The sequence below is a fragment of the Lactuca serriola genome, chromosome 9, assembly GCF_051521515.1.
Source record: "Lactuca serriola cultivar US96UC23 chromosome 9, Lser_US96UC23_V15, whole genome shotgun sequence".
In the NCBI taxonomy this organism is placed as follows: domain Eukaryota; kingdom Viridiplantae; phylum Streptophyta; class Magnoliopsida; order Asterales; family Asteraceae; genus Lactuca; species Lactuca serriola.
The window spans coordinates 37,952,988-37,966,991 of NC_136416.1; the positions used below are offsets into that span (position 1 = coordinate 37,952,988).

The 14,004-nt window shown below is 35.3% G+C and overlaps 2 protein-coding genes across 2 annotated transcripts; both read left to right on the forward strand.

Annotated features, from left to right (window-relative positions):
• The first annotated feature begins 2,740 nt into the window (after window positions 1-2,740).
• LOC145073207 (uncharacterized) lies at window positions 2,741-4,958 on the forward strand. Its single transcript, XM_079019768.1, has 3 exons — window positions 2,741-3,104; window positions 3,640-4,070; window positions 4,228-4,958. The coding sequence occupies exons 1-3, from the start codon at window positions 2,940-2,942 to the stop codon at window positions 4,667-4,669; spliced, it is 1,038 nt and encodes a 345-aa protein (XP_078875894.1). The 5' UTR covers window positions 2,741-2,939; the 3' UTR covers window positions 4,670-4,958.
• Window positions 4,959-11,554: 6,596 nt separating this feature from the next.
• Window positions 11,555-13,450, forward strand: LOC145073043 (PHD finger protein ALFIN-LIKE 2-like). The gene is made up of 5 exons (XM_079019588.1): window positions 11,555-11,871; window positions 11,968-12,000; window positions 12,437-12,659; window positions 12,749-12,872; window positions 12,959-13,450. The coding sequence occupies exons 1-5, from the start codon at window positions 11,772-11,774 to the stop codon at window positions 13,214-13,216; spliced, it is 738 nt and encodes a 245-aa protein (XP_078875714.1). The 5' UTR covers window positions 11,555-11,771; the 3' UTR covers window positions 13,217-13,450.
• The last annotated feature ends 554 nt before the right edge of the window (window positions 13,451-14,004 follow it).

The window sequence follows — 14,004 nt, forward strand, 5'->3', positions numbered from 1 at the left end:
CGTTTGTAAGGATATTTAATCTAGCTTTTCATCTTTTCTCTATGGATCTAGAGTTATCTTGCATGACTAAATTCTTTGATGGATTTTGAGTGAAACAAAGTGGTAGAGTTTGCAACTTTATGAATCTTAGGATTCCCAAGGACACTATACTTTGTAGAGTTGAGAAATGGTTGTGGTTTGGGATCCTTGCATGAGTTTAGGTCCTTTTTTTAAATCTTTTTTGACCTAGATTTGATAGAGGACATGCATAGGGGCATGCATGACCATAAAGTTTACATTTTTAAGGACCAATAGGAACCCTAGATGATTTCTGGAAATTTTGGGCTAAAGGCTTTACAGATTAAGGACCTTGGAAAGAATTATGTCTTCATACGTTCTCCCACGACGTGGTAGTAGGGTGCCACAACGTGGCGTTGAGATTTTTCGCGACTGTTTTGAGACTGTCTCTTCCATGACCTGGTGCTTTGGGGAAACAACATGGCTATGTATTTTGGTACGAATGTGGATTTTTTTGAGACTGGGTTCTGATCGGGTTAAATCCATCAGCCAGAACGTGGCCGAAGGATGGCCACGACGTGGAGGTCAATTGAGGTTGAACTTGACTTTGACTTTTGAACATTGACCGTTAACTTTGACCAAGTTTGAATTCAGGTTGATTGGGATATTTTGAATAGTAGATTGAGGCTTGGTCCCTAGGTGTTGTGCAGGTGACCCGTAGAGCCATTAGTTGGAGTAATATTCAGTTCATCTATCTTCCTGACATTGAGGTGAGTTTCCTCACTATACTTGTGGGTCGACGACACCAATTTCGGCCCAATAGATTATGTATCCTGGTTTAAGATGTTGTTATGATGTGTGATATGTTAAGATTGACATGTTTATATGTTTGTTGTTATATGTTTGTCTGTTGCATATGTCGACATACTGCGGTTGAGTTGAGACAATACTGCTTTGTGCGGAAGCCAACAAACTTGAGAGTAAGCCAAAGATAAGTTGCGGGCCAGAAAAGGCAAGACAAACTTATGCTGTAGGCTCGGGAGCAATCCAGACATGAGCTGTGCGCCAGAAAGGTAAGCCAGACTCATGATGTGGGCTTAGGGGTAATTCAGTTCGATATTTGTGGACCTAATATGCATGCTATTATTTGTATGGTTATGTGTGGTACCTTGGGGAAACTCGCTAAGCTTTGACTAACAATTTGATTGTTATGGTTTCAAGTACTTCAGATGACAGGGGCAAGGCGAAGGCTTGATCGTGCACATCCTTCAGATTTTATGAGATTTGATCTTGGGATACTCTGATTTATGATTTGACATTTTGGGAACTATGTTTTGTAAATAATTATTGCTTTTGGTTTGATTTTGAAATTGAAACATTTTACCTTAATTTTTGTGATGTTACAAAAAGTGGAGAAAACCCTTTGGATTTGTTCGTTGAGCGTTTTTTTCTATTAGATTGACAGATTTTTTCTATATACATCATTCTCAAATCTGTTCGTGGTCACTGTTTCTTAGTGTTTGTAGATCTGAACTCATACGAACACACACCCTAGATTTCAACTCCGATGAACATATATCTCCATTGATGACAACAAATCCCATTCACGACTACCGTCGTGACCTACATATAGACGACAACATATCCTTCTTCCATCCCAATCCTAGACACCAATCTGCATAGAAACTTTTTCCGATAGTTTTGATTGTCCTACAGATGGTAGTGGTGGCGTTCTAATTTTCCGACAGATGGAGGTGACGACGACTCTCCGATTTTTCCGGCAGATCGTGGTGGTGGTGGTGTTGAGAGGAGATAGAGAGAAGGAGAAACAAACATTAAGGGTGGGTAGTATAATAAATGTGAGATTGGATTTTTATTTTTGGTTTTTATACACATAATTGAAAAAAATAGAAAAAACAAAAATAAGTGTATAATTGTCATTATAAATATTTTAAAATTTGGACCAAAACTATAACAAAACTTCTATTTTAGACCGGTGGTAATGGTAACTAGAGGTGACAATCGTGTCATGTCGAAACATTAAACGGGTTGAAAATGCTTAACCTTAACCCGACCCGTTTAATTAACGTGTTGTGTCAACCCGTTTATTTTCGTGTCGAGTTCATGTTGGGTTTCGTGTTAGGAGAATACCTTGAAATATGTCGTGTCGTGTGAGATTAAAATATTGAGCATGTTGAAAGAGTAGAAGTTGGGTAGACGGAAAAAAAAAACTAATAGTTTAGAGGCAGAATAGATGAAGTCATAACAAATTTAAATGACAAAATTGAAAGAGCAGGAGCAAAGGAGGTGAAAAACAAGATCATGGGGATTAGATAGTGGTCAAAGGACTGTATATTTTGGGAGAGAACAGAAACCAAAAATGAATTCTTGATTTAGACGGCTAAGTCATTTCAACATTATAAGACGACTCAATCCAAAAGTTTTTTTTACGTATTGTTTTGGTTTTGTATTTTTTTAGTTTATTTAAAAAATAAAAAAAAAACTTACATATAAATAAATAAGTTATTTTTGAGTCATATTCGAGATGAAATTTTTAATCCTAACCTTACCCGTTTAATTTCCATGTCGTGTCGTGTTAAGCCGGTTATTTAAACATGTTAAAATATTTTATGAAACCCGATTTATTTCGTGTCCAATTTGTATAGGTTTCGTGTGATGTCGTGATAACCATGTACATTTTTGCTATGTTGTCTAAGCTACAAAACCAATTTTTATTTTATTTATTTATTTTTATTGACGGTGGTTGGACTAGACTGCCTTTGCTGAAGATGCAACCCACCTGCTAATTCTTGCCATCGCCGGAGAGCTGACCCTTTCTTGAAGATACGAGAAACATCATCAAACTTATAAATAACTCTCCGACTACTATATACTTACTTAGAGATAGAAAGAGAGATAGAGGGGGAGAGATCTGAGTTACCATGGGCGTCGATTACTACAAGGTTCTTCAAGTGGACCGCAACGCTAAAGACGATGATTTGAAGAAAGCATATCGGAAACTCGCTATGAAGTGGCACCCTGATAAGAACCCTAATAACAAAAAAGATGCCGAAGCCAAATTCAAAACCATCTCCGAGGCCTACGATGTATGTGTACACGCAACTAAATTTCTTCCAATTTTGCATTGAAATCTAGAGCATATATATCTGTTTTTAGCACGGGCTTTGATTACTTGATTAGTTCAATTGAATTGGATATCTATATATCTAAACATAAGTTTCCCCAATTGTAAGAACCCTAACGACACAAAAGATCCCCAAGTCTAATTCAAAACTATCCCCGAATCCTACTTTGTATCTGTATGAAACCCTGTTGATCAAATCCATATCCAAAGTTCACTTTTTTTTTTTTCAAATTTACACTTCAATTTGGTGGGTGTTTGGATGTGCAATTCGATATGAGCATTGCAGCTGTAAGGATCATAATCACCACCATTGAAACACATCCTTTGCGTATCATTGTATGTGTTATTATTCTCACAAGGGTTTTGATCCAAATGTTAATCTTTGTGCTTGATTACTTCAATTTGAATTGTGTATATATCTAAACATAGATTTTGCAAATTCAACAGTTGATATGATGATGATCTAATTAGGGATTTGATCCATACACATATACCAGGTTTTAAGTGATCCACAAAAGAGAGCAGTTTATGATCAGTATGGTGAAGAGGGTTTGAAGGGGCAGATGCCACCTCCTGGAGCTGGTGGCTTTGGGTTTTCCGGCATGCCCCATGATGGTGGCTCAACCACATTCAGGTTTAATCCCCGAAATGCAGACGATATCTTCTCAGAGTTTTTCGGGTTCTCAAGCCCATTTGGAGGATCACATTCACACTCACATTCAGGGAGCCAGTTTCAAAGAAGTATGTTTGGAGATGACATTTTTTCTCAATTCAGAGGCGCTTCTGGTGTTGGTGAAGGATCTTCAGCAAGTATGCCACCTAGGAAAGGAGCCATGATTGAACGCGTGTTGCCATGTAGCTTGGAGGATTTGTTTAAAGGAACTACAAAGAAGATGAAGATTTCAAGAGATGTTTCTGATGGATCCGGGTATGTTCATTCATAATTCATTTTCTTAACTTCTTTAGGGTTTATACGAGAATCATAAATATTGATTTTAAAAAAAAAAATAAATGTTCTGATTGATTCGACCTTCCTAAATTAAAGGGTTTAATTATGGATACGAATCGATTCTCTTTGAATGCAGGAGATCGAGTACAGTAGAAGAAATCCTGGCAATAGAAATAAAACCGGGTTGGAAAAAGGGTACAAAAATCACATTCCCTGAAAAAGGAAACGAACAAAGAGGTGTAATTCCTTCAGATCTTGTGTTCATCATTGATGAAAAACCACACCCTGTTTTCAAACGCGATGGCAATGATCTTGTGTGCACCCAAAAAATATCATTAGCAGAAGCGCTAACAGGTTACACTGCACAAATCTCAACCCTTGATGGACGAAATCTAACGGTTCCCATCAATTCTGTAATTACTCCTACTTATGAAGAAGTTGTTAAAGGTGAAGGTATGCCTATTCCCAAACAACCAACCAAAAAAGGGAATTTGAGGATCAATTTTGATATAAAGTTCCCTAATCGGTTGACATCTGATCAAAAATCGGGTATCAAGAGGTTGCTGACGTCTTCTTGAAGTTTGAGCTTTTCTTTTTCTATATTCAGATACAGATACACCTGTCTGTTTCATTTCATGTTGGCTGTCAGACTGGTTGGTGGAGGTTTTTTTTTATGTTTTAGTTTGTTTGTGTTAGATATTTATTTTCTCAAAGGGATATTGTGATTTGTGATGATCTAGATTTTGTTTTGGTTTGTGATTTTTGTGTAATTTGGTTAACTTTTTGTATGAATTGATAATTTGAGGGGATGTCTTCACAAACACACACACACAACATGAGAAAGATATTTATGTCTTTTTGTGCGTATGCATGCGTGTTTTGTCTTTTTTTAGGTCTGGATTTTAGTCCGGTGTAATTTTTTTTCAAGCATTTGTGTTAAGGATTGGTATTGCATACTTGATTGTTGGTTTAAGAGGCTTAGTTTGTGATGTATTTAGATAAAGAAACAATGATTAGATATGTTTATGTTGTAAGGTTATATCAACATGGGTTAAATTAAATGTGAATGAAATAACAATAGATTTGCACTTAAGAAGTGTTTATAGCAATATATATTTACTATTATTATATACTTATGCAAAACAAGAATATATTTTCTCAAGAATTTGTTGATAGTTTGCGAAACATGTCTCACAAGCTTTCCTTTATGTTATTTTATATGTTTGTCAATAATATGATGATACACACTGCAAAAATCTTCAAATGACTACTATTTTACTTGTGTAAGTAGTTCGCGAATGTTTAGATATTTCACTGCAAAAATCTTTAGATGAATGTTTTGGTAACAATGGGATGATTGAATAAATTAGTACTTGAGTGAATTGAGGAAGATAAAGTAGAAAATGGAGGTACTTCTAGTGAAAGGTTTGCTTATTTATGATAAGGTAAAACCATTAAGGAAGTTTGTTGATCCTTTTCTATGTCTATTCATCAATACATAATGGTCATCCAAAATTTTCTGAAGTATTTCCCATACAATCGTGTTTTTTTTTTTTTTTTTTTTTTTTTTTTTTTTTTTTTTTTTTTTCCGAATTTGACTGTTAGCAACTCCTATGTTCGAAGCAAGATGTTTTCTAATTAGGTCACGAATTACAAATGCCTGGAAAAGTTTTATTGCTATTTCGCGAGGCAATCCACATTAATGTTATTTCTACAAATGATCACGATGACAATAATGAATCAGATGATCGCACCACATACACATATCACTATGTTTCCTGTTCATGATTCAAATTAAAAAAATGAGATACAATAGTAGTACCTATCCTTGGTATGAGGTCCTGCAATCTTAAAGAACCTAAGCGACTTTTAAATGCGTAATAAGCTATGGTATAAAAATAAAATAAAACAAGGTTGTTAGCTAGATGTTGTAAAAATGACAAAAAAAAAATCGTGTCCTTTTAGATTATGGGCTACTTGGATGAGTAAGAAAAAATCATTCGAGATTAAGTCCTTAATTGATAAACATAATTATGCTAAAACCTTCAAGTTTGGAGGTCATTAGTGAAATATTCATTGATGGGAAACACATTTTATAAACAAGAAAACCCCAAAATGAGTTAAAAATGAAGTTGCCAAAACATTCAACCTCAATGAGTGTTGACCGGTGTGGGAATGCAAAAAAATATTGACTGAACGAGATTGAAAACGGTTTGATGACACAATATGAAAAATTAAAGAGTTATTATGCGGAGATATTAAGGTATAATCTAGGATCAACAGTTTTGATTGATGTCTGTATATATATATATATATATATATATATATATATATATATATATATATATATATATATAGTTAGGTTCAAATGTTTTTGACAAGTATTGTGTGCTTGAAAGGACCAATGAGATTTTAGAAAAATATAAATCATTAACTTTAGAAATAAGGGTAGCTTGGTCATTTTATCTTTTTAAACCAAAATTAAATCTTGTATCTTTGGAAAATTATTAAATGAAATCTGCAATATTTTTATAAACCCTAGCTTCCTCCAAATCGTCGATACCTTTTTTTCCATCTTCAATTTTCTCACTTCAGCAAATCAAGTGATTGTGCTCCCATCCCCACCCAATTCACTAGGGTTTGTTCATCGTGGGTGTTTGTTCTTCAACAACCATCGTCCCTTCATTACCATCCCAACAGAAGTCGACCTCGACCCCAAAAAAGTTTCAATTGCTGAAACAAAAGCTCACCTGTCATCCTCTCAATCTCGTATATAGCCTCTATTTCGGCCATCTGGTAAGTCGATTCAAAGGGTTGAAAAAAACATCATCTTTCTTTTACAATTTCTCTCCAGTTTAAAGCCTCTGTTTTTGCGATTTTTGGGTTCTAATCGATTTTTTTGTTGAATTTAAATTATATATTTAACTCTTCTGATAGATTTCAGTCAGACCATTTATTTGTTGATATTAATATAAGTTTCTCAGGAAGTGTTTTAGTTATCCAAGTCCTTTTTTTCTGCACACCAAGTGTTCGACTAAATGCCTAAATGAAGATTTACTTTGTAATTTGTCACTTGTCCATTAAAAACTCTTTTCTATGGTCCTTAGTGAATTGTTACTGAGTTTAGATAGTTCTTATATTTTGAGTAATGGTTTTGGTTGTTACTTTTTCAAATAGTTGTTTACCTTTCAATTATGTTTGGTTCAGTTATCAATTTATGTTTGTGTAAAGTGCACTAATATTGTTTGGTTCAATTCTCGCATCATATGAATATATAATTTCAATAGGCCTAATTAAAAGAATGATCATGAAATTAATTTATGTTATCTCATCTCATGAAATTTGAGGAAGTAATTGTGTTGTTGATTTGTAACTTATACGTAAACCATTGAAGAAGCACAAGCAAAGAAAGTATGTGCAATATTCTGCCAGAATGTATACTATGTAGTCTTCCATATTCTATGTATATACTGATGGGGTTGATTTCATATGACAAAACAGTGAATTAATTTTGTTTGATTTCATATACCAACATAGTAAAGGCTTAATATCATATGCCAATATAGATTGGTGAAAGCTACTCATCTTGTGTATTATTTTGGTTAATTATGTGATTTTGAATTCTAATTTCTATTCTCCCTTGTTATTGTGTATTTGGAATCTAAAATTATATTAGCAGTTAATGCGATACTTTTGAATGTATTCTAGGTATTCTGTCAGAATATATTTTGTCAAAATAAAATCTATGTATTCTGCCAGAATATATTTTATGTATTCTACCAGAATATATAAAGTGATAGTTAATTGCAAGCAACATGTTTTTAACCATTATTAGTTTTTGTCGTATTTGTGATAGGAATGACTGGAAGAATGTGTTGAAGACCTAATAGGAATAACTTGAAGAATGAATAAAGTTTGAACATACTCACATTTTAATAATATTGTGAAACGACCCAAAAATACGACCCAAAAATTTCATTTTTCAACATAACCAAAAACCATAATCTGAGTGTCATATCATAAAACCATACGTGATGTATCTCAAACATAATAAAAACACTGTGAGGGAAAAACTGTATCATATCTAAATCAAAAACTGAATCAACTCCCAGGATAAAAGCTGAAGCTGTGGTGTGTGCGATGCCATCATCCCGAGCTCTTCCCTTTGCTTGCGGAAGTACCTGAAACCAAAAACTGAAACTGTAAGCACGAAGCTTAGTGAGCTCCCCCAAACTACCACATACCATACAATAACATATCAAGCACATACTGGGGCCTTGCCCCCTCCATCGAACCGAAGTCCGAAGCTGACTGACTGGGACCTTGTCCCCTACATCGGACCAAAGTCCGAAGCTAACTGACTGGGGCCTTGCCCCCTCCATCGGACCGAAGTCCGAAGCTGACATCGGACCGAAGTCCGAAGCTGACTGGGACCTTGTCCCCTACATTGAACCGAAGTCCGAAGCTGACATCAGACCGAAGTCCGAAGTTGACTGGGACCTTGTCCCCTACATTGAACCGAAGTCCGAAGCTGACATCGGACCGAAGTCCGAAGCTGACTGGGACCTTGTCCCCTACATCGGACCGAAGTCCGAAGCTGACTGAACATAGCATAAACATATCACTAACATGAACACACATAAATCCTGTCTAAGCCACGAAGGCATCAAACATGCTAACTACTGCATCAGATCAAAATCCGGATACTACTGCTAGCTAAACGGGCCGGCATTGTGGCCTTAGACCCGTTCCTACTGGAAGGAAACTCACCTCGTGAACTGGCTGCTGAGTGAATGGCTCTGAGGGCTAACTGCTGCTGCTCCGGTATCTCCCCGGCTACAAGTCCATAAACACACTCAATCAAATACTAAACACTGCACTGGGTAAAATGACTCTTTTACCCTTGGTCAAAGTCAACTCTCGGTCAAAGTCAACCCACAGTTGACCTGACTCGCCGAGTTGGGCCGCCAACTCGCCGAGTCTCTAATCTCACTTCTCAATCCTACTTGTGGCTACTCGTCGAGTATGACATCGACTCGACGAGTACCCTCTCGATCCAAGAACTCAGACAATCTTCATCCGACTCGCCGAGTCATATGAACAACTCGACGAGTTGTTCTTGAGCTTAAGGAGATTGCCTTGGACTCGCCGAGTTATAAGAACAACTCGCCGAGTCCCTCCATTACTGAGTCTACCCTCAAACTCGCTGAGTCCACTCCACTACTCACTGGTCCCACTCGACACCGCTCAAAAGGAAGAAATCGGGGACTCGCGACTCGACTCGCCGAGTCACAACCATGCAACTAATCTACACTCGATTCTGCTTGAATCCATTACATACAAATGATAGATCTGAGTCCAATAAGCTGATTTACCACGTAAAGTTTCCAACTTTACGTGTACAAACACATGAAAAAGGGAATAAAGGCTAAAAAGGCACTTAAAAGGGTAGATCTAGGGTTATGATGCAAAATAGCTCCATAAAGGCAATAGATCTGGGCTCTACAACTCCTAAATGAACAGATCTAAGGATATCTCGACATAAAAGGGCTTCCATATCAACATAAGGCTTGAGAAAAGCATCAACTAGATCTAGAGGGGGTTTTAAAGCATAAAAGGGAAGGAAATCCGAAGAATACCTCAAAGAACTCTTGCTTTCCCTAGAATCTTTGCTCTACAATTCTTCTCCTTGCTCCTTTCTTCTTCTCCTTCTTCAAGCCTTCACAAATGCACACAAGATCACTTAAAACACTCAAGAACGAATTAGGGGTTTCTCACAGCTCTCTGAGGGTGAAGGAGGCGAGAATGGAGGCCATAAGGTGGCTTAAATAGTGGGCAACCCGGGGATTTAGGGTTACTCCCAGACAGACAGATTCGCCAAGTCCAGAATATGGACTCGCCGAGTCGCCAGCTAACACGTGCTCGAAATCCCGTCCCTACTCGGCGAGTCAGGCTATGAACTCGCCGAGTCCCTCTAGCAAAACCTCAAAATAAATACCATGGAATCATCATACCGGAGACGGGTCGTTACATATTGTTATTTTTTAAGAATTTTATTCATTTTTGTTAATATTCTTTTAGAATATGTATAATTATATTAAAATGTATAAGACTTTTAGTCTATAAGAATATGTATGAATTTGTATTTAAGTTTGGATGTATAAGAATATATTAGAATGTTGTTATTTTACAACCTCAGATTCAAAAACTTTGTTATTCTTCAATAATATTTTAATAAAATAAAATTCTGAAAGAGCATCATTTAACTAAAAAGATATTCTGACATAATAAAATCAGTTATGTTTACAAATTATGTTAGAATTAAAATTGAATTAATTAAAAAAATTTATATTTTTAAAATTAGGAGAATTAATTATCCATAAATATCTGAAAATTTCCTTTTATAACTGTAGTTAATTGCCCAAAATACCATTTTGCTAAAATTTGTATGATTATATGGTACATGCTACCCCATTGTAATATCATACACTCTCAAATCATGTACATTGATGAATTCCATCTGTTGGTCCAGATTTGTGCATTCTGACACATAATAGTTAGTAAAAACAAAATAACCTAACTCTCTCTCTCTCTCTCTCTCTCTCTCTATATATATATATATATATATATATATATATATATATATATATATATATATAATCTTAAGAGTTATATATATAAAATCTTACAACCAAATGTACCTTTTAGATTGTACTATAGTAGCGGTTGGTAGAACTCCTACAACCAAATGTACCCACTTCATTTTTCTTCCTCTTCTATTTCTTCATTGTTGGTTCATCATTAACCAATGGTAATTATATTTATATTTTGAATTCTTCTTTTAAAATAAAACAAAAAAATTGGAAACCCTTTACTTCAACATGAAAACCCACTTATTAAAGAGTAGGAAAAACCGTAAGAGCGTTTCTTAGGATTATCCTTATCCCATGATGTCCAAATTCAAAAAGGAAAGATATCCAATTATCAATATATAATGACAAGATTTACAACATCAAGTTTTATACTTGTGAAAGTTTTGCCATAATGTCTTTATTCTTATTGGAAAAAAGAACATCATGCTGCGTAGATCTCCACCTCAACATATAATTTGCCATCTCAGGAAAAAAGAAATGGCAAATCATCCGCAAAACTGCTAATACCTATCATCAATTGTATTTTTTGTACATGAAAAAAAATTCTTAACACATGTACTGATGTACACAAAAAAGTATATATAACTGATAATATGTGTGTAAATCAAATTAATGATATTTTTGTATACGTATCAAAGATTATTACCGTTCCAAATGTTTATTAAAAGAAGGTTTTATTTTTGGGCAAAACCAAAAAAAAAAAATCTACAAAAATGGTAAAAGACATTTTAAAAACTAAAAAGTAAACTATTTATGAATTTATTACATCATTTGGGGATCTTGGTAGTTGATACCAACAAGGAGTGCTCATAGCAAAAATGGTACCTCCATTCGTCTTTCCTTTGGATTCTTGTACAAGCATCTCTCTCTCTCTCTCTCTCTCTCTCTCTCTCTCTCTCTCTCTCTCCTGATTTATAATATTCAGATTAAATTGTACCCGATCTCTGCACAAAACTGCATAGTCAATAAATTATAGACTTAGAAATTGAAAGTATTTTATCCGGATCTTGTTTTTTTAAAGTTTTATATGGAAATGGCTTCAATTTCTTCTAGCCCTCGTACAGTTGAAGAGATCTTCAGAGATTACAGCGGTCGTCGTGCAGGCATAGTTCGTGCTTTGACTTATGGTAATTCAAACCCTAATTCATCACCCGATTAATTTCCCCCTTCTTCTTTTTCTTCACGTTACTGACTTTTTTTTTGTTCCAATTTAATTTGTGCAGATGTTGATGAATTTTATGGAATTTGTGACCCAGGTAACTTCCACTTTCACTAGTTATCTCCTAAACTCAGATCGGTTCAAATCGAGTTTTCAAAATGCCTTACATTACAAGACAGAAATTAATTAGGGTTTTGTTTAAATTCTTAGACTAGTTTTCTAATTTGTAATGATGATTGTTGAAGTTGATAAAATCTCCAAACAATCTCGATAGTTCATCGCATTTTTTTTGTGAGTTTTTGCTAAACAGAAGAAAAACTCCATGCATCGATAAAACAGCTCCAATCGGAACTGAACCATGATTAATGCAAGATCAAAACTCTAACAAAAAACACCGTCGACTAAACTTCGCATACAAAAACACCATTAGAATTAGATGCTGGACTCTTTTTGAAGCAATTGATGTATATTCATTCATGGATTGGTGAAGCGAAGTACGTATTTGGCTTATGAGATTGTTTTGATTTGAGTAGAAAAAGAGAACCTGTGTCTATATGGACATCCAAACGAAAGCTGGGAAGTGACTCTTCCTGCAGAAGAAGTTCCTCCTGAGCTTCCTGAACCTGCTCTTGGAATAAACTTTGCAAGAGATGGAATGAATCGCAAAGACTGGTTATCACTTGTTGCTGTTCACAGTGATTGCTGGTTGCTCTCTGTTGCTTTCTATCTTGGAGCTCGCCTTAATCGCAATGAAAGGTCCTTCCTTTTTTCATCTTATGCAATCTCTTCATTATTTAATCTCATCTTCATCTAGAATCACAACTTCCTAAAACTTTGTTCAACAGGAAGCGTCTGTTTAGCATGATTAATGAGATGCCAACTGTGTTTGAAGTCGTATCAGAAAGGAAACCCAAAAAAGACAAACCAACTGCAGCTGAAAGTGGAAGCAAAGCAAAAGCCAGCACAAAGGTCAGATTACTTTTAAAAAAAAAATTAATTTTCGGAATCCAAGGGTAAAATGGTCATTTAGTTTCGTTCATACGGTTTATTTGCAGAGATCAAGTGATGGACAGGTGAAAAGCATTCAAAACCAAAAGGTAGCAGAAGAAAGCTATGAAGATGAAGAGGATGAACATGGTGATACACAATGTGGAAGCTGTGGTGGAAACTACAATGCTGATGAGTTCTGGATTGGGTGTGATATATGTGAGAGATGGTATCATGGCAAATGTGTAAAAATCACACCAGCCAAGGCTGAAAGCATAAAACAGTATAAATGCCCTTCTTGCACCATGAAAAGAGCTAGGCCATAGTACACTATTACTCTCTCTCTCTCTACTCATAAGTCATAACTCAAAACCAAATCAGAGGAAACAAAAAAACATTAACGGAAGGAAGAAACTAGTTTGGCTATACTATGAATGATTGAAAACAAAATGTTTGTACTTTTATTCTTTTTTTTTCTTGCACAAACATTTCATCCTCTTGAATCCTTGTTCTTTATGCTATACTTATGTTATATAAGAATCCTTTTATTTTATGATTTATTCTGTTAGCTTCAGTTGTGTCATGTCATGTTTGTGGTTTCAGCTTTCATAATGTGTAGTGTGATTTACCATTAATTTGGAAATACATATATACTCTATGTGTATGGATTACAACTTGAATTTACTTATCATGGAAAGAGATAGTAAAATTTATGGATTACAACTTGGTGGGTTTAGAGTGGTTTTGGTCCCTAAATCTAACAGCCGTTAAAAGACATCAATTTTCTCTCCCATGTGCCCTACACACGAGGGCAATTTCGTCTTTTCATCTTAAAGAACCAAAGTTGCAATGAAACCTTTCTATTTAACATTTGTTTTGGTCAACAACTACATCACTCTCACTTCAAATCCTCACCATGGTGTTAGGCTTTTGTACTAATCATGTCTTGGTGTGCACCTCTTGGACTTCATTAAATCCAGGACGACGACACTTCTACTCATGCCCTCTACATGTAAGTCAATTATTCACTCTAAATAATTTCTCATGTAGCACTATTTATTTTCTTTTAAAAATGAGGTTTCATTGAATGATTTGACCGGTTAATGTGTGAGCA